Genomic DNA, 22,479 nt, shown 5'->3' with positions numbered 1-22,479 from the left:
CAACAAATATTTATTATTTTTTCATTATTACCAGCAACAGAAGATTTTGCTTTAAACAGAATCAAATTAAAAAAGACAATTGAAATAATCGTTTTGGCATTGGAAAATAGGCAACAATTTTTCTGATTCCGATACCACTAAATTTTCTGATTTTTTTTCCAATTCCGATTAATCGTCCCAACACTAGTTTGAAACCTAATATCTTTAATGATTACATTATAAAAACATTCATGTTTATGCTCTAGAGGGTTTTTAGAAAAATCGATGACATAAATTTAACATAATGTTCTACATGTGTAAATAATAAAATATGTTCCCATAGGTCCCACAATGCTGGGGTTTTGAGTTTATAGGCCATTGAAACAAATACCAATTAACATTCTTTAAGCTGTGTTTATTAGATTCTGCACTTCACAAATAAATTTTCATAACTTAACATAGTATGACTTTTTGAGTGGTTTGATTCAGTTGTTGACCTTGGTTTCCTCAATTCTTTCTATAATCAGATATTTATATAAGAACTTCGATAAGTCATGGTGACAGTATGGAGCTGACTAGATTCGAACTTGGTACACTTAGATCATCAGTCCACAATATTATTATATCAACTTCACCATTATCACCTCCCTTTAATCCAATTATATAATCTTAATAATTATAAAACTCTGTGGACCGCCCGTGCGTCCTTGCTTGTTTGAATATTGTATTATAATACAGTCATATTCCTGTCTGTCTGTTCACAATTTAATTAACATGTACAAAAAATAGTTTCATAAATTCATTTTCCTACTCAAAACGGACTTATATACACTTTTATTCCAACATGATATCTACATATATACTATTTATTCAAAAGAAATCTACATTCAATGAGTAAGCTCATTTGCATATTAAATTAAAAGTCTTGTTTGATAATTAACTCCATGTTAATAATTGTTTGTTGAAATAGAATTGTTTTACTTGTTCTATTTAGAAATATTAAAGTTACTTTATTTGATTTATTTTTAATTTAATTCGTATTTAATTATTAATAGCTGACAACTGTTGCCTTTACAAACGGAAGCAAGTTTATTTATTTAAGCTATGAGAGTTATTTCTCCCTTAAGCTATGAGAATTACTTCGTTTTTGATTTTCCTTAAACCAAAATGGATGAGTTTTATGCTTTGCTAAATCCAACATGTGGTCAAATTTCATACCAAATTAACAAATTAGAATATTCGATGCATCTTAAATAGTATGTGACTAATGCCTCCACGCGACAATATGTTTCGACTGGGTAACGCTAGGTATATGCAACTATTAGTTTACAAATCTAAGATAATTGAATATTTGTGTGTTTATAAATCTGATTGTTTTAAATGGTGTTGTATTTGGCCTTCGATTGTGGCTGGTCATGATTATGGTGTCAGTAACGACCAATATTATGGTAGATCCATGCATGCGGTTGTCTCATGCAATGCCAGTAAATTCAAATTGCACTATAAAACAAAATCATCATTTTGTGTGCTGCTTATATGACAAGCAATTTAATTTACATAAAATTTAATGCCCAACATGTGGTAGCTATATATATTATAGCTTTTCTTTAATAATGAGTTTGCTCATTAACATTGTCTTTCCTTTTTTATTACTCCAAATGATGGAATAAAACCATATATGACATAATAAATCAAAAATTATAATATAATAAACTGATAACAGATTGAAAAAAAAATTAGAGCTATTACAGCAGTATATATATATTTTTTAGCTTTCTCTGTTCTAATCCTGATTGTAAAAAACGAAAAATAGCTTGTGTGTTCATGCATTTTGCTCTACAAGATTAAATCTTAAGAAGAACATATTTATTTCCTATCGACTCTGAAGAAATTTTGATGGAGGTAAGTTTTTTTCAAAACGGGATTTGTGATAAGTAGAAGTTGACAAGTTTTAAATCTCTCTCTCTCTTTCCGTTCAGTCTCTAAAGACAAAGGATACCCCCTGTAAGGTCAGCTGCACATGTAATTGTGAGGCAAGGGTTGCGCAATCCCTAACCACACCTCTCCTGAATCGGTACTGTTTGGGTCCAGTGGCAAGAAGAGATCCAGGACGATTGGAAACAATGCCGAGAGCACATACACCACCTAGAAATCCCAAATGGTCACCCATCTGATACGGGTCAAGCTTATCGTTGCTTAACTTCGGTGATCTGAGGGAAACCGATGTGTGTCTATATATATATATATATATATATATATATATGCTTAGTCTGGAATATTATAATAAACCGAACTGAGTATTTATATATTAATACGATAGCGTGTTATTTTGTGTGTCACGCTTACATCTTTTTTCTTCCAAGTGACTGTCGTTTAATTGTTATGACCTTCCATTTCTTGTAATAAATAATTTCACCAAGAATTCTCCATAAGTTTTGGTTTCGGTTTCACTTATAGCTGATGGCAATCAAGTCATCTATTTTTTATATATACCGTATATTCTCCATATAAGGGGACAGTCAGATAAGACAAGGTACATAATTGAAGCAAATTTTAATAATTTTATCACATATTGGTTGTATAAGACGACTGCTAAATCACGAAACCATGTTTGTTTAGCCTAGGCTACAGATTGCAACACACGGTATCTTATGAAATATTGGTTTTTAAAGATGATTTTTTAACTTAAAGGGTCGTCTTATACGCCGAAATATACAGTAAATAATTTTACCAAGAATTCTTCATAAGTTTGGATTCCGGTTTCGATTAAGGAACTCAAGTTATATATCTTCATAAGTTTTGGTTTCAGTTTCGATTCCAGCTGATGCACCCAAGTCATATGGACATATTTTTTTTTTTTTTTTTTGGAAATCACATCTTTATAATGAATAAGAATCAATAGAAAATTGACTCTATAATAATATATACAAAATTTGCATCAATTAAAATATCATTTTTAAGCATATTTTACGACCAGGCTATGCCAGGCATCCCTGCTAGTTAAAAGTTAATACACTAATACCTTGAGATATATATAGTTTCTTTTAATTCAAGTGTGAATATTTATTTTGAGATATGATTCAGCGGTCATGGAACAAATTGAATTCGTATTTCAAGGTATTACTGTGATACAGTAGAACGCCGGGATACGGTGGCCTTTAAGATACGTTTTTTTTTTTTTTTTTTTTTTTTCCAGATGTGAATACGAAGTTTTTTCCGACTCCTGGTTACGATATTTGCCCCACCTTACGGTGTTATTTATAATGTTATTTGACCATATACATGTGTATTATATACTGTACTGTATTTTGTTACTATTTTTTAATGCCGTATGCTGGGGTTCTACTGTAGTATAGTTTCGACTTGAGATATAGAACTAATAATTAGTGTGGGGACGATTATTAAGAATTGGGAAATGGAAACCTCAGGTGTATCAGAATAGAAAATTTGAATCTAATTTCTGATTCCAAAACGATTTGTTGGATTTTTTTTTTTTTTTTTCTTTTAATTTAAAACTCATTTTTCTGTTACTAATGATAAATGTTTGTTGATTTTAAACTACAAATAAAATTAAAATTTAGATATCATAACAAATTTAGATAAAAGAAAAAGAAAATAAAGCTTGGTGGTAACAACTCCCCCCCCCTTTCTAAAAAGACAAACTTTCCGTAACACTACCAGTAACCCGAATTCCACCACCACCAAACGCTTCCTCAATCCTGCCACTTTCCCTAAATGTTACTACCCCCCCCTTCCCATATTTTAAAATATAGATTATAAAATAAGTAATTACTCTTGCTTGCAAGATGGGGCTAGGTTCTTTCCCCATACTTTTAAATAGGAGATACACCACCCCTACTCAAAATTGAACTTAAAATACTAACATTTCTTTTTTTGTTAAATGTAACATTGTGAAACATGTAACCATGCTGATTCATTTTTAGGGAATAAAGGAAGTGTTTGTGTTGCCATTTGAATTTAGGGTTAGTAATAGGATTAAGGGAGGGTTTATTTTAGAGAGAGCTGTTGCAACTTGACTTAGGGTTAGTGGTAGGATTCAGGAAGCGTTTGGAAGGATGCACTTGGGCTTAGGGTTAATGTTCAGCTTCATCAGTATTTTTTAGTTTTTTTTTTTAATTGATGCTGAGTTAGTGAATAAATAGGAAAAAGTGACACAAAGCCAGAACAAACGGAAAATTGGAACCATTTGAGAGGGATGAAGTTAGATTCCCTTCTCTCTAACTTTTAATAAGGGCTTAGCACTCTCTTCATCCTATTATTTTAAAATGAGCATTTACTCTGTTGTCTTTCATGCCTTTAAATTTTATTTCCTAGTTTTAAATAGTCTAAACCCTCTCCGATATTTCCAAAAAAAAAATTATGGTTTTTGTGTAAATGGGAGCCAAGTATCGCCTCCCTTCATGTTTTAAAATATTTTTAAATAAGAGAAAACAAATCATTTACATCAAACGCAGTAGGATTTAAAATTAATAGTAAGGTTAAGGGAAGGTTCTGAAGCTCTTTCCATTTAAACGTTGAGTTAGTGATAAATCTGCCACTAACCCTCGGTTCTGGTAGCACCAGAGGGTTGTTTTTACCCTCCCCCTTCCTCCAAATGCACGCAATTTATCACTGATTACACCCCTTTTCTTATTCTGGTTTATTTCATATAAAAAAAAATCTCCACTTCATCATTCCTAATTTTTACGTACTTTCATTTCCTAAAGTAAAATGCAGCAAAGTTATCTTCTTTGCATCTCATGAAAAGCTTGCTTATCTTTGCCTTTGAGTGAGCATTGCATTCGGCCATGACAGTTCGAACTGCAGACAATCATTGTGCATCCAGTAGCTTTTAAATCATCTTCTAACTTGTAAATTGTTTTAATAACTGTATCAAGTTTCATACTAATACATTAATCTTTTTTGGTCTATTATTAAACTGATAGCAACGGCAGTTATTATCTACATTCCTGATTATGCAATATTCTCATCTTAAAGTCATATATGCAAGAGACATAGATTGCTGTGTCTGCTGGCATTATGGAATATAAATGAAAGAAGGGCATTGTAAACTAGCAGGCCGCCTGGCATTGCCTAGTCATAAAATATGCTTTAATATGATATTTTAATTTATACAGATTCAGTATTTATTATTATTATTATTATTATTATTATTATTATTATTATTATTATTATTATTATTATCATTATCAAATCAATTCTTTAGAAATTATTATATTATGCTTAATATATAGCAGTTCCCCTCCACCAGCATGAACCGGTTATATAATATGCTTAAATATGATGTTTTAATTCATGTAGATTTTGTATGTTTTATTATAGAAATACTATTGATTATTATATTCTACCTAATATATAGTAGTGATTTCAGAAGTTCAGAACAAATATATATGACTTGGGTGCCATCAGCTAGAATCAAAACCAAAACATATAGTCCTCCAGCTTTATTTTTTACCATATGACATAAATCCATACGCATACGAAAACTTTAAAAAACAACGTTGTTAAAAATATAAATGTATATTTGCACATGCGTACAGGAACATTTTAAATCAACGTATCCCTACCAAATTCCATTTTTTTTTTATTTATTTATTTTTTTTTTTTGCAATTTTGACCCCTTAGCAGCTATTGTTACCGGTTAAGACCAAATTGAATTTGTTCCACAGGTTGAAATCCCCTATATATCGAGTTTCAAGTCTGCAGAGATAGATTAGTTGGGAAGTCAATTTCTAAAAGCCACCCAACACATTCCAGCATGTAAAAATGAATATGATGATGACTATTTTCATTATTCACATTTAAAGCAATTGGTCTGCTCCAACTCTTACTTGTCGACTCCAACACCCTGCTTAGGAGTTACCTTAATGACTTTGACCTCTAAAAACGAACTATTGTGCTTTCTATCTATACATTCAGTTGGTTTGTTTGGTAACAAGGAAAGATATAAAAAAAAGAAAGAAAAAAGAACCTACCTTGTTTGTAAGAATTTAGTCTTACAGTCTTCTAAGGAACTATCTTTTCTATTTGTAACTTGTGTATAAATCTCCTAATTGACAGATGTTCGTCACTTTGAGATGTCTATCTTGACTATACAGTCTTTTCTTTGATGTCTAAATTATTCAGGGTTTTTTTTAGATGAGAAATCAGACAATCTTGAAAAGATATAATCTATCTCGTCCATTTTTGGTTTGTATATGAGTTCTGATATTGTTTACTCTTATTAAGTAGAAAAAAAAATGCATTTTTGATTAGTGAATGATCATGGATGGTAAAACATTTCTTAGTTATAGTATGGAAGCAGTGGAAAATTGTTTATAATCAAATTGCTTACAATGGCTATTGTACTTATATTCAAAATAAACATAAAAATAAACATACCCCCCCTTTTTTTTACAAGGAAGTCACCACTTATAAAGGCATAAAGGCCACTTGAGAATAAAGGGTTAATGAATCTAAGGTGGTAGTGTAGTAATTGTTAATGATGTAAGTTTTTTTTTTTTTTTTTTTTTACTCATGTTTACCCCTTACAAAGCATATCGCCACTTGGACGTAAGGGGCTTCTATTTGGGGCCATGTCTAAGAATGATTAACAAGATATTTATGTTGCATTTAAACTTCTGCATATCAGTACAGTCAGGGAAGTTAAGTGGAATTTGATTATTTAAGGGGCCGATTCAACAATAACCTGTTTACATTGGACTTAAAGGTTTCGGCATTGTAGTCAGCTAGGAAGACAGCCAGAGGAACGGTGTTCCACAGACAGGCAGTTCTAGGAAAAAACCTTTGTTCATGGAATCTGCGTTTAGATTTAGGCACAGGTAGAAAGTGGGAGGGGGTCGTTTAAAGTAGTTTTTGCTAGTCGAGTGTTTTTTTGTGAAAGTCCGGCAAAGGGGTGGCAAACCATAGATTGGAGCTCAAACGAGCACTTGCTATGAAAAGAAAGGGGCATCACCTACAAGGTTTCGAAGTCGGTTTTAAACTCTATCAAGACAGGATAGGGAACGCCAAGTAGCTCCTGTCCATTTTAGGATGTACTTGGCTGTTTTTCAGGAACTTTACAGTAAATGCATATGCTCCACCCTCTCCTAGGAAAATCTTTAATAATTTTTAAATAACAACTAAATCTGAATATTCCATTGCAGGGTCTATAAAATAATTGAAATGAAATAAATTGAAAACAAAAATGATTGTTATTTTGTAACTTTTTCACCCCAAACAACATATATGACCACTTAGGATGTAAAGGACTACTATTTAGGATCGTGTTTAACAGGGGACTATGCATTGAGAATTGATTTTATTATAGGAGATTTTCTTTGTTTCAAAAAATAAATATAAAATTAAACAAGGAATATCTCTTAAGAATGAATGTAAAAAAAACGGTTTAAACAGTTCAAATAATTATTTAAATTGATATTTCTAATTAAAGGAAAAGGTGAATTTGTTTTAATAATTTAAAGCCATTTTATAGCCGTCTGTAAGAAATGCATTTTTCTTACTAACACTACTGTTGGCCTTCGGGACAAGATCAAAGTGTAGTATCTGTTCCGGCAGATACTGCAAGCAAAGACCATATGTGGGGGCAACCCCACATATAAGACCTTGGTCAATGTAGGGGCAACCCTTCATACCAATTGTCACTATCCAGCTCCCTTACTCCCCGGGGAGTTGGTCCCCATTTCCCCTTCACTCCTCACTTTAAAAATCGGCCTTGTGCCTAATTTGCTCAGTGGGGGAGCAAATAAATACCTCAAAGTGTAGTATCTGTTCTTCAGATGCTGCACTTCAATTTCTTGTTCTCTGTTAGTGGAGGAGAAATCCTTCACGACTGAGACCATTTTTATTTTTGTTCCTTTTCTCCACATTAAAAAACGACCCTGGTGTCTAACTCTGTCCCGTGGGGAGGCATTGTAAATAGGAACACTACTGTGTATGTGTTTTTTTATTACTTGAACTCATATTGCGAATGTCATTTTTATTTGTTCTTTTAAAGAAAAAATTTAAACATGATCAAATTAAAAAAAATTTTTTCAAAGAAATCGTATGATTAACAATGTATCTCCACATAAGTATGGTCAGGCGAATAGTGCTTGTGTAGAATTCTCCCTATATTAAATAACAACATTAAAGAAAAATCTGTATGATGTCCATAGCTGTGACAAAACGATAATATCATATTCCAAAAATCACGTAAATTGATCAAGTAGTTTTATGTTAAAATAAGAAAAGCTAATTTTATGAGTAACAGAAGAGTTATTGTTTTGTCCACCATTTTGAAAACAATCGAAAAAATAAAGGGGGGAGATGTCTCAGCAATAATTTAAACTTATGAGATTCATCTTGTAATGCCTATGAATTTCCATTAATCGCTTAAAAATGATTATCTTTGTAAAAATAAAACTATTTGATCAATTTACATAGTTTTTGGAATTTGATATTTCTGTTTTGTCACGGATACATACATCATCCAGATTTTCCGGGGTTTTTTTTTATTTGATCCCCGACAAGAGGAGGGTGGACTTGTAAATTCACCCTTGTCCCTTCGTCTGTCTGCACTTTTCTCAATAACTACGCCTTGGAATTTTTTGAAAATTTTGCACAAACATTAAACATGATATGATTAAAAAAGTAAAAGAACTGATTTTCTGGGAAAATTCCGGTTGCCCCGCCCTTCGGGTTAAAATGGCTAAAATTGACACTTTTGTGCTTATTAAAAAGAAATTGCTGCCTTGAATTTTTATAAAACTTTCTGAAAAGTTGTAACTAACTGATTTTTATATAAATTTGTTTGTCTATACTTCGCGATAACTCTTGGGTGTGCCCCAAGGGCTCTTTTAGGGCTAATAAAAACACTCCATTTTTTTGGAACTATTTTACCATATTTGTCCAAAATTTTCTGTGTATGTCTATTTAGCAGTTTTGCATGGTGCTGAACTCAAATTCAAATATGTTAAGGCTCTGGGGACTTTAGGGGCAAATGATGTACTTAGTCATTTCTTTTTTTGCATGGTGCAGAACTCAAATTTACATATGTTAAGGCCTAAAACTGTGCCGTTTGTTCATTTTCACCAGGATTTGACGTCCCCTACGGACTTTTGGGGCTAAATGGGAGAGGGGCACATGCTGAACTTCTTTTTATGCCTCGTTCACTGTGCACTCACGGGGGACCATGCATGCTTCACTTGTTTTTTTTTGTTTTGTTTTTTGTTTTGTTTTTTAATGTAGGGTGAATTCTGGACAAGAACTGCTTTATTTTATAAACATGTTTCCATCACTTCAGCCAGATTATGAAGAGTTGAATGAGAAAAACTTGTCTCCATTATGATTCTGAAGCCATAAAAGCCAAGTGCAACAACTACCAGTGGATTAGGCTATTATCATGCTTGTGAAAACAAGTCCACTTCACTTGAGTAGACAAGGGTCAGGCCAGTTTAGAAAGCCCTTGAATTGTCACTTATATAAAGCTTTCAACTCTCAGGAAGAAACACTCAAGATGGTCAGATTAAACAAGATAACAACCATTTTGATAACACAATTAAATTCAATGGGATCAACAGTGTTGAGGTGGGGGTTAGATTTAATCGTTTCTTTTTCCTTAGATTTTTTTTAAAAGAATACTCACATTTGGAAGATTGCGGTTTCTCTTTATTTACCAGCTAAGCTAACTCAGCTAGGGACTTTTATCTTGGTAGAGGAGGAGGGGGGGGGGCAAATCAATAGAATAGAGCATTCCTGTAATGATCTGTTGATTGCAGTGGGATATTAGTTCTGTGCAGTCCTAGGAAGTACACCTTCCCAGGCATTGCCTTCTCTCTTTGAGAAATGGTTAGTTTATTGCTAATCACCTAAATGCCCTTACTGAGGAATTCCAGCAGGGCTGCCCAGGCACTTTTTGCAAGTCAGAGTGCCTTGGTGACGCTGACTTCTCAATTCCACTTTCCAGCCATGCACACACACATGCACACATATATAACGAACAAATGGTAAAAGTCTGTATTCAAAATCTCATGATGTTGCCCATCTTACAATTTATTCCTTTAATTATATTGACATTCACAATTTTTGACAGCAGCTGTATTGTAGCGCAAAATTATTCACCTGATTATCATATGAATCTATTCTGTTCTTAGTTCCTGTTTCTCCTAAGGAGTTACCGATTTATTAAAAAAAAAATAAAATGCATTTGGGAATCATCATATTCATGCCTAAATCATTTTATCTGGCATAAACATTTTGTCCCCTCCCTTTCTTAAAAATTCACCAAAATTCAGAAAATCAACCAATTTTAATGAAGTTTTAAGTATTCTGTAAAATAAATAATAGCTTCTCTATTATTTATTTTACAGAATAAATTTAACCAATTATTTTTTATTATATATATATATATATATATATATATATATATATTTAATGTATATATATTATTATTTATTGAGAATATCTTGAACCCATTATTTTTATTAATGTATTTATATTATTATTATATATTTAGTAAAAGAATATATTATTTATTTCACAGAATATATTGAACCCATTATTTTTATTATATTTATTTATATATATTTTTGTTATTATATATATTTTTGTTGTATATATTTTTATTATATATATTTATTAATAGAATATATTTATTTCACAGAAAATGTTGAATCCATTTTTTATTATATTTATTTATATATACTTTTATTGTTATTATATATATATTTATTAACAGAATATATTATTTCACAGAATACGTTGAGCCCATTATTTTTATTATTATATTTATATATATTTTTATTGTTATTATATATATTTTTATTATATATTTTTTATTATATTTATTTTATTAATAGAATATATTATTTCACAGAATATATTGAACACATTATTTTATATATATATATATATATATATATATATATATATATATATATATTTTTTTTTTACATAAGCAGTAATATGCTGCTACACAGTCATGAGCATGTTTCGGTCAGCTTGTATGAACCTCATTAACTTCAGATTATATATATATGTATTATCATTTTTTATTTTTCTTATGTATATTTATTAACAGAATATATTATTCCGCTGAAAACCCTATCTCTATTTATACCCCCTAACTCCATATGATTATAAGAGCATCTACCTTTACCCACTTCCCCTATTGTCTTCCCGATGAAAATGGCACATCTCCGCATATGGGCACATATATTGAACACATATCCCATAGCCTACCATAGAAAACTCCAGAAGCACTTTATATACCACCTATATCCACTACGTCATATCAATAATTTTCTTTCTCTATTGCATTAATTACTGTAGTTCTCCTCCCTTCCTCCCTCCCTACACAGTTTGAATGTATTACCCGTTTCCTCTCATGCTCCATTATTTTACTCCTAATGTAGTTATTGCTAGACGTCGCATCACTAATATGTTACCTAGCATCTTCTCTCTTCTGATGAGAAGCATTAGGCTTTGAAATACCTAGGAGGTATAAAGAGTTTACTTATTCTACACTCCATATTTGAATAAATCTATATGCATTAGTATATATTCTTATATTGTTGTTCTTGTAAATTCCTCCTGGCTTCGATGTCCAAAATAAAAAAAACAAAAATAAAACGTTTCCACCATTCTGCTGTCTAACTTCTTCCAACTGCAAAAACAACTCTCTGGTCACAAGACTCTCTCCTTCTATCACCAAATCATAAATCGCCAAGTCTCTATAAAATTCAAGCTTTTATACTACAATCAGCAGCATCTCATTTGCATAAAGTGATCAGTTGGACTAGCATAAAACCGGAAAGGCAACCATTTTATTTTTATTTTATTTTTGTCTGCATGGGACCGCACAAGAAACAGGTGTGCAATGATTTTTTATGCCTTTTAATTACAGTTATTTCATTCTTTATCGTCTATATAAGCTCCACCTCAATTCGTTCAGCTTTGCATTATCCCAATAAGTCTCTTTTTAAAGAATTCCTCTAATTCTTTTATATATATATATATATATATATATATATATATATATATATATATATAAAAGAATTAGAGGAATTATTCTTTATATATAATTAGTGTTGGGACTAGGAGCATGAGTCGGATATTTTTTAATTCTAGGAATGAATATAATCCTCAATATTTCTTCATAATCTTGTTAATGCTGAGAGTCGGATATGTTTGAATTCTAGGAGTCAAATATTTTGAGAACGCTTTGGGCCCAAGCCAAACCCTTCAATCTTCCAACTTCATAATTCTGGTTGACATATAAAACAAACAAATCAATTTGATTGAAAAAAAAAAAATAAGCATATTGATTTTCTTGATTTTTATACCTAACTCATACAGAATAATGGTTAATCTTCTTTTTAATAGTTTAAAAATTTAGAAAGAGAAAACCATCTGTATTGACAAAGTCATACCTATAATACACTGATAACTCTGCAATTAAAATGATGTAAGTTTAGCTTTCTTTATAAACAAATTCCAAGATAACAAACTACCAAGGTATTATGTATAACCTGAAAAGAAATTAGAATCTTAGGAAGATCACCATCATTCCAGTAATCATAGGAACAATCAAAATCATGAAAAATAATTTCTTACTATTTCAATGACTTCTTATTTTCAATTTTTCTGTTACCAGAAATCCAAACTATTTTTTCCAAATTTTCTTTAAGGTATATTTCGTTTTTGAATTTTTCTTTTCGTTTAAAATTAAAAAATTAGGTAAAAACATAAATTGAAAATCAAACTTCTTTTTCAATATCTAAGATAAATTTTAATATATATTTATATATATAAATGTTAGCTGAGAAATGTGTAAAAAATAGTATGAGAAAAATTAAATAACAAATAACTAAAATTATTCTTAAGGAATACAAAATCCTTACAGATTTGTGAAAAAGAAAAGTATTAAAAGTGTAGTTTGAGGATAAAAAGAAAGTTCTAAATTCGAATAAAACTTTCCCTTGATTTGCTGTAGGTTAGTGGAAAGTTAGTCTTACATGGCTGCATATTTATGCATTTTTACAGAAATAGAAATTAGCCAAAAAAATAAATAAAACTTCATCTCGACGATGAAGAAGTGTATCCACATTAGGCTGACATTTTTAACTTTGCAACTTTTTAACCTTCAATGAACAACTCTTCCGTTTTAGCTTCTGGGCATGAATTCTATAATTCAGGTGCACAATTGTGTCAAAATTATAAAGCAAACAATATGCGGCATAAACACGTTGATACACCGATTCCCATTAGATCACCGAAGTTAAGCAACGTTGAGCCTGGTCAGTACTAAAATGGGTGACCATTTGGGAATTCCAGGTACTGTACGTGATTTCCACTTATCTCTGCATTGTTTCCAGTCGTCCTGGACTTTTCCTTGCCGCTGGACTCGAGCAATGCTAATTCAGCAGAAGTGTGGTTGGATATTGCACAACCCTTGCCTCACAATTGAATGTGCAACTACCCTTGCAGGAGTTATCCAGTGTCTCTTGAGAGATTGAACGGAGGAGGCATTGTATTAAACAAACATCTGTTTTAAGAACAACAAAATAATTTTGACATAATTTAGTGTCCTTTATTAGTTACACTAAAACATGTTAGGATTTTTTTTGTTTGTGTCACTTAAAACTCCCACGTTTCTCCCATGGATTTAACATTAAAGGCCTATAATATTTTTTCCTCAGACATCAGCGTAATTTCACACCTAATGTGCCTCAAAGAAGCCATATCATTCTTATTTGTGAACTAATTTTTTAAAACAATTTTTAAACTATTACATAGATGGAAAGATAATAAAATCAGCATTTCAATGATGTTAATTGCATGCATCATAAATTCAATATTTTTATGCTCCAAATTAAAGATGGCGGAACAAAAAAAAAAAACACACAATACTGAAAAGAAAATTGTTTTTCTTTTTTTTATTTCATACCTTACATTCTGATCGAAAAATCTACAGTGTTATATTTGATTGGATATTCTTGAAATTTCACAGGCTGTTTAAACCCAGATATAATGTAACGGGTTGTGGATTTTTATGACCAATAGAATTGAAGATGCGACAGATCAAAGTTAACTAGACTTCGTGGCTTAGTGGGGGATGCTCTTTTCTCTACCCTGCAACCTCTCTCCCACAGAAGAGACGTTGCGAGCCTATCCTTGTTTTATCGTTATTTCCATGGCAGGTGCTCGTCTGAACTCCAATCTCTGGTCCCCCCTCACCAATCTTTCACGAAAAACACCCATCTAGCTGAATCCACTGTGAAAAATTCCCCCCACTCTTTATCTGTGCCTAAATCAAGATGTGGATTCCATGAACAAAGCTTCTTTCTTAGAACTGCACGCCTGTGGAACTCTGTTCCGTCTGCCTGCTTCCCACCTGACTACAAATTAGATGTGTTCAAGTCCAACGTTAACAAATTCCTAATGAACCGTCCCCTTAAGTAAACACTTCATCAAATCTCCACACTAACGTAATGTACTTGCAATAACCCTTATCTCTGAGTGGCTTCCGGGCCTTGATAAGTGGTGACCACTGTGTAAAAAAAAAGCTAAAAAAAAAAAAACTAAGTGTATTTCAAAATTGAGTTGGTATATTGACGTACATCATTAAGTTTCTATATAAATAATAGTTTCAGAATTATTTTTATGTATATATAAATATTTGATAATTTTTAACTGTGCAGTATTTTCTTTAAAACCTTCTGTTTTGTTGCAATTCAACAAGTCATTAGAAGAATAGTGAATGGTAGCTTAATTTGGCAACATAACGAGTTCGCGTTCCCTTCTTCCTTAAAACAGAAAACGTTTTCATATCAACTAGCAGAGATGCCTGGTGTTGCCCGGGTGTTTGTAGGTGTGTGAAAAAAAAATAGTATTAGGCAGGCAGGCAGGCTGGAACCCATGATGCGAAGTTGAAAAGAAAGTGAAAGAAAAGCTGACATCTTATCGGTACGTTATGACACCACAGGAAGTGAAAAGCATTCAAATTTAGCGATGACAATCAAAAAGTTGCAGAACTGAATAGTTAAGTAAATGAGTTCATGCAGACACAGAAATGAATGTCTGGCTGTAGGCCAGTTAAGTTTCTGCCGTTCCCCTCGATGTTGAGAAAAACCAGCTCCCACCAAAAAAGGGGGAGCTCTGGCAGTGTCCAAATGAATAGGAATTGTCTGATATGAAGGATTTCCCTCTACATTGATCAAAGCTATCTGCCTTTCTGGACGTGCCAGTTGGAAGACCAGGCGAATGACTTTGCTTCGATTAGTTTCGCTTTATTTATACGAAAAAGAGAAACAAACATGTGAAAATATGGGATAGAGGGAATTTTTTTTTAAAGTCGATCAAAATAAATGTAGAAACGACGTCTGTTTTCAAATCGTAGATATTATAATCAAGGAAGTATAAGGAAACTTTTAAATAAATGAAGCCCGGCAGAAAAAGTCTTTCGTAGACATACAAAAATGTGCACGGCTGTTTTGCCTTTTATATATATAAACTATCCTGGGTGCCCAGCGTTTCCCGGATGTTTGGAGGTGTGTGTTGAGCTTTAGTTTTATGCAGACATACAAATATAAAAAAAATTTAAACAGACAGGTGTGATTTATATTATAGATAACTATTTTTTGTGTGTGTTTCATTTCACTAGACTTTTCTTTGTCCCCCACCGACCGAGTGTGACAATTTAAAAAAATAATTTTTGTTCAAAAGTTTATTATGAAAAAATAATAGACTGACTCTGCAAGTTTTTTTTTTTTTTTTTTTTTTTTTTAAGATTAGTTACTTCAAGTTTCAGTTCTAATCCAGAATGTCCCTTTTTAGGGAGGTGGATTTCCCCACATTAAAAACTGATTTGTATCTGTGTCCTCATTGACAGGCAAATGAATAGGGATTTTTTTTGTTGCTTTTTAAAAATTGTTTTTTTGTTAATTTTTTTTTTTTAACACTTTTCATTGATTGATATAATAACTAAGTGAATGATTTTGTGCTACGAAACACTTGCTGTCAAGAATTGTGAATGTCAGCAGGTGTGATGAAGTCTAATGGCGCGTTTCTGTGTTATGTTATTTACTTGTTAAAATATAAATAATTATCTAAAACATAATGATGAATTATGAATATAATTGTATTTTTTTAAAGTGGGGATATATAAAAATGGATGTTTCTTTATCTTTTTTTTTTTAATTTTTGTTTACATATGCCATGTTTTATTTAAAAATAAAGTAAAAACAACTTGTACTTTTTATTCATATTTATCTTTTTTTTTAATAGCTATACGATGTCTTTTTATTTTTATTTTACTTACAACGTTATTATTAGCAAAATAGGAAACTGAAAAAAATAAAAATAAATAAACTAATAAATTTACATAATTTTTTTTTTCATTATACTTTTAATTCCTAGTCTAATTCTGCCCTAAAATATTTCTCTCTACCCAAGTTTCATTTATTTTTGTTCCATATTATTAGCAATATAATCACGCACATAATTTATATATCTAATTACAGCTCAGATAACTATTAATATATTTTTTTTTAAATCGCTTCAAAATATAAATCAGCAAGGACTTAAATCATGTTAAATTGAATAATGGGCGTTTTCTATTTTAAGTTTTAAAATGTGCAAAACAATTAAAAATTAAAATGACGTCAGTGCATCCTGGGCAACGAGAGGTTAGGTGCAGCTTGTATATATTTATATATAACTATAAGAATATGGCATAATCACGTTGACACACTGGTTCCCGCTGGATCACTGAAGTTAAGCAACATTGGACCTGGTCAATACTAAATGGGTCACTATTTGAGACTTTTGCTGTATGTGCTCTCCGCTTATCTCGGCATTGTTTCCAGTCGTCTTGGACTTCTCCTTGCCACTGGACCCAAACAGTGAAGATTCAGGAGAGTTGTGGTTGGAATTGCGCAGCCCTTGCTTCACAATTACACATGCAGCTGCCTCTACAGGGGGTATCCTTTGTCTTTCAAGACTGAACAGAGGCATCAATAAGAATACACGTCCTAAGACCAGTAAAATGAATTTCTGCTGAACAGAATATTTTTTCGCCATTTAATATCCTCTTACAAAGATAAAAATGGAGAAATACTGCCAAAAAAATCTTATGTCTAGAATTCATGTTTCAATTTCTATGAAAATCTATTGCATTAATTTGACTTTAGGAAATAAGTCAACACTCAAGGAATTGACTATGGTTCAAATTGAATGCAAAAAATTTAAATTTAAAATGGGAGGTAGTGTCCATATTCTGCCTCCTCTAAAAACTCTTTAAAATACGTCAAAGAAACTGAAATTGGGAGAATATTTATCAATTACATGTCTAATAGCTATTGTTCAAATTTCATAAAAATCAAGGATTTTAAATTGAACTAAATTTTTCACATCTTGTTCACCTTTATACCTAGCACATGTGTTCCAAAATTCGTAATGATGAATGAATAGTTTAGGAGTGAATCCTACACATACAAAAATATACAGAAATACACATACCTGACTTATATAAATAGTGATTACTCTGTTGTGTACAAAAAAATAATAATAATAATAATAAGTCTGCTAACACAAACGAACTTATATTTTATATTCATTTTTAAATGCTAATTTCGATTTGTATCCTTCTGAAGATGACATTTAAAACTTAAAATATATTTTTCTTTCTTTTTTTTTTTTTGTTTATAATTGCTGTTTTTTTTTTTTTTTTTTTTTTTTTTTTTTTAAACTAAAACTATTGAACTTTGAAATGAGTTCCTGGCAATAAGTTTATAACGTTTACTTGAAAATTTTTTATCTTTCCACCGGCTGACTTTCCTTCCTTTAACTCATCATTTTTTTTTCTTTCTTTCTAATTCATATTTCGTTTTCTACATTCAATGTCACCTTGGAATCCTGAACTATAATAATTGAAAAGAGGGGATGACTTTCGAAAATATCGGTGAAAAAGTGACCCCCTCCTTGTAGAAAAGTGCCCAGTTGAGGGTGAAGGAATTAATGTTTTGGGCCAATTTTTCAATATTTGTCATCCGAAGGGCCGAGCTTCATGAAAATCTGTCGCCTCTGTTGAAAGCTTTAGGCAGACATACAAACATATACACATACGTTAAAACAGACAGGTTTATATTATAGATGAATTAAACATTTTTTTTATATATTTCAGAATTAACAATGGCACTATCTTTTTAAAAAGCACTTGATCTTTCATTTACAAATTTTGCAAAGAGTTAAATGTATGGGGAGGTATTACCATTATCAAAACAGAGATAATGACAAGCTTCTGGGAGTTGTCTAGTTGAGCTGTCTTCTTAAAGATTCAGACCTTAACCAATTTTCACCAATAGAAATCATCACCAGACACTCAATAACTCTTATATTCAAGTGGCCTTTCGGCTTTGATAAGCAGTGACTCCCTTGTTAAAAAATAAAAATAAAAAAAAATACCTATATTTATTGAGCAAGTGTAGCATACCATTGGTGGTACCTATTTACAATGCCTTCCCACGGGACAGAGTTAGACACCAGGGTCGTTTTTTAACGTGGAGAAAAGGTACAAAAATAAAAATTGTCTCAGTCGTGAAGAATTTCTCCTCCACTGACAGAGAACAAGAAATGGAAGTGCCGCATCTGAAGAACAGATGGTATTTATTTGCTCCCCCACCGAGCAAATTAGGCACAAGGCCAATTTTAATGTGAGGAGTGAAGGGAGGAGGAAGGGAAAAAGGGGACCAGCTCCCGAGAGGTGGGAAATGGGAGCTGGTTAATGGTCAGGCATGTGGTGCCGCCCCCACATCCGGTCTTTGCCAGTCACAGCTAGTCACAGCTTGCAGCATCTGTCGGAACAGACACTACACCTTGATCTTGACCAAAAGGCCAAGCATACCATTGGTGGTAATCCCAGAGGATCTACGAGGTCAATTTAAAGAAACACTGTGTTAGAAAGAACAATTTGAAATATTGTCAACAATGACAGTTCACATGGGATGAGTAAAACTCATGTCAGAAAATGTAAAGGAAAATCGCTTGATTTTATTAAATTCCCAAACAAATTTTTTAAAATTCTGCAGAGAAAAGTGTCAGTTTCATGATCACGTGACCCTCTAACATTTGACCTAACTCCTCAGATTGCAATCCTTTGAACTTCTGCGTATGGGGTGCAGTTGAGATAAAGGTTAATAAGCCCCCTCATAACAATCAATAATCCCTAAGTGTCTTCAATAGTAAATATGAACGAGAACCATTCCATTCTTGCATATAGGTGATTCATATCTGACATAGAAGCCATTGCATTGCGATGCCTTTGTTCAATCTCGAAAGACAAAGGATGCCCCCTGTAGGGGCAGCTGCACGTGTAATTGTGTGGTAAGGGTTGCGCAATCTTCAACCACACCTCTCCTGAATTGGCACCGCTTGAGTCCAATGGCAAGGAGAACACCAGGACGACTGGAAACAATGCTGAGATAAGCGGAGAACACATACAGCACCTGCAAGTCCCAAATAGTCACCCATTTAGTACTGACCAGGCTCAATGTTGCTTAACTTTGGTGATCCTGTGGGAACTGGTGTGTCAACATGATTATGCCGATTAAGCCATTAGCAAAACTAAAAATGGGTTTAATTAATCAACTTACAAAACGATCCTTAAATATGTTGTTCAATAAAAAGACATTTTCTGTTTTTAAGAGTCATTTATATGTGCACTAGCAGGGTTATAAAGCATTGCCCGGGTTAAAAAGTGTCAAATTATTTCTACCCTTTCTCTCTTCTCTTTCCCCACTCTGTATTTTTTCTTTGTCTAAATGATACCCCCTCCCCATACACACAACTCAAATTGGCATAAAGGAAATAACTCTGTAGAAGTTACTCCATTTTAGATAGTAACATTAAAAGATACATATGTCTTGATAACATCGAATGATATAAATGGCCATTTGACCCTCAAATAATGAATCTTTATTTTATAAGTTTTAGATATTATTTTTCTGAGAGTTATGCAGATTAAATAAATAAATAAAAAATACCAACTTTGTGGAAGTTTGCTATGTATCTTTTGAGTTATAGCTGGGCATTCAAACAGACATTTGCCCTTTTACAAAATCGATAAATCTTTCCTTAAATATATTTAAATGAACTCTGTATTTAGATGTCTTTCTGAAGCATTGAAAAGGATAAAGATATTGCTCATATAAAGCTGTTTTTTTTATGTATCTCTTTTAAACAGTTTTAAGTAAATTCCTTTCATGATTGAATAAGATACTGTGTGGTTTTCTGGTGTTTGCTCTGGCCAGAGAGTTTATCACTGTGATTTCACTTCATTTTTTTTTTTTTTTTTTTTTTACCTTTTGGCGAGTTAGAAACTACTAAAACTAAACCATTTCGATTTGAAACAGATTGTGTTTTCTTGTTTATGCCAAGGTTATTTGCCATTAATGCAATCCATCCTCCTCTTTTGTCTGAAGAAGAAAAAACCTGTTTCAGATTTAAATAAATACGTTATAGTATTTTTTTTTTCTTTTTTATTATTATTATTATTGAAAATAACTTGTCATTTACATTGGCTTTTATTTGTTGTGGCTGCTGCCCCAGATGAATAAATACACACCTACTAATTTCTTTCACTACCTCGTTTGCTCTCGTCTTCACTCAGCCTTTCTGCCAATATTACCTTCTCTTTACGCCATTGGTGTTCAGCATTTCTAATTATTGAAAAGAATCAAAAACAGTTTTTCAAGTTATTGGATATTTTGTTTGCTTTCGTTCTGTAGCAGATTTTGTTGGTTTGAGGAAGACCGGGGGGAGGGGTAGAATCGTTACCTCAGCCTTTCTTTGTTTTATCTCTTATTTTTCTTTTGTTTGCTTTGGATCTCATGCTTTTCTGAATCCGTTTTTGGGCTGATCTTTTTTTTTTTTTTTTTTTTTTTTTCTTAATTTGACTTTTTTATTTTCATTACTTTTGGTAAATTTTTCTCCTACAAGTTTACATTTTCTTTTCCCTGCTTTTTCGTTTCTTATCTTTTCTCTCTTCCCATCGTTTTTTTTCCTCATCTTTTTTCTTTCTTCATCCGTCTTCTTTTACAATACTTCTCACTTTTAAATACTTCTCATTTTTAAATACTTATCATTTTACAATCCTTCTCCTTTCTCAATCTTTTTCCTTTCTGAGTCATTTTTTTTCAATCCTTCTTTTTTTTTTCACCATTTTTTCAATCTTTTTTTTTTTTCAATCCTTCTTTCTCAATCTTTTTTTCCAATCCTTTGTTTCTGAATATTTTTCCTTTTTCAATCTCTCTTTTTCAGCTTTTCTCTTTTTTCAATCATTCTCCTTTCTCGCCTTTTCTCTCAATCGCTACATTTCTGCCCTTTTCTCTCCATCTCAACATTTCTCCCCCTTTCTCTCCATCTCAACATTTCTCCCCCTTTCTCTCCATCTCAACATTTCTCCCCCTTTCTCTCCATCTCAACATTTCTCCCCCTTTCACTCCATCTCAACATTTCTCCCCCTTTCTCTCTATCTGAACATTTCTCCCCCTTTCTCTTCATCTCAACATGTCTCACCCTTTCTCTCCATCTCAACATTTCTCCCCCTTTCCCTACATCACCACATTTCTCCCCCTTTCTCTTCATTTCAACATTTCTCCCCCTTTCTCTCCATCTCCACATTTCTCCCCCTTTCTCTTCATTTCAACATTTCTCCCCCTTTCTCTCCATCTCAACATTTCTCCCCCTGTCTCCCCATCTCCCCATTTCACTCCCTTTGTCTCCATCTCAACATTTCACTCCCTTTGTCTCCATCTCAACATTTCTCCCCCTTTCTTTTCATTTCAACATTTCTCCCCCCTTTCTCTCCATCTCAACATTTCTCCCCCTTTCTCTCCATCTCAACATTTCTCCCCCTTTCTCTCCATCTCCCCATTTCACCCCCTTTCTCTCCATCTCAACATTTCACCCCCTTTCTCTCCATCTCAACATTTCTCCCCCTTTCTCTCCATCTCAACATTTCATACCCTTTGTCTCCATCTCCCCATTTCACTCCCTTTGTCTCCATCTCCCCATTTCACTCCCTTTGTCTCCATCTCCCCATTTCACTCCCTTTGTCTCCATCTCCCCATTTCATACCCTTTGTCTCCATCTCCCCATTTCACTCCCTTTGTCTCCATCTCCCCATTTCACTCCCTTTGTCTCCATCTCCCCATTTCACTCCCTTTGTCTCCATCTCCCCATTTCACCCCCTTTCTCTCCATCTCAACATTTCTCCCCCTTTCTCTCCATCTCAACATTTCTCCCCCTTTCTCTCCATCTCAACATTTCATACCCTTTGTCTCCATCTCCCCATTTCACTCCCTTTGTCTCCATCTCCCCATTTCACTCCCTTTCTTTTCATTTCAACATTTCTCCCCCCTTTCTCTCCATCTCAACATTTCTCCCCCTTTCTCTCCATCTCAACATTTCTCCCCCTTTCTCTCCATCTCAACATTTCAC

At 32.7% G+C, this 22,479-nt stretch overlaps 1 protein-coding gene and 1 pseudogene across 2 annotated transcripts in view; both read left to right on the top strand.

The window, feature by feature from the left end:
• Nucleotides 1-22,479, top strand: part of LOC145255794 (branched-chain-amino-acid aminotransferase, cytosolic-like) — a 1,034,811-nt gene that overhangs the window by 33,206 nt on the left and 979,126 nt on the right. The window contains exon 1 of one of the 2 annotated variants that reach the window (XM_080114489.1): nucleotides 1,760-1,881. The exons of the other annotated variant lie outside the window; for it this stretch is intronic. Within the exon in view, the coding sequence (XP_079970615.1) occupies nucleotides 1,876-1,881 (6 nt within the window). The 5' untranslated portion in view covers nucleotides 1,760-1,875. Of the gene's footprint in view, nucleotides 1-1,759; nucleotides 1,882-22,479 lie in introns of those variants that run through there. 2 annotated transcript variants of the gene reach the window in all.
• Nucleotides 13,209-13,326, top strand: LOC145265606 (5S ribosomal RNA; annotated as a pseudogene).

This window comes from Euprymna scolopes, chromosome 3, assembly GCF_053919585.1.
Source record: "Euprymna scolopes isolate OS-2025 chromosome 3, ASM5391958v1, whole genome shotgun sequence".
In the NCBI taxonomy this organism is placed as follows: Eukaryota; Metazoa; Mollusca; class Cephalopoda; order Sepiida; family Sepiolidae; genus Euprymna; species Euprymna scolopes.
This window is presented reverse-complemented; position numbering and strand designations above follow the sequence as displayed.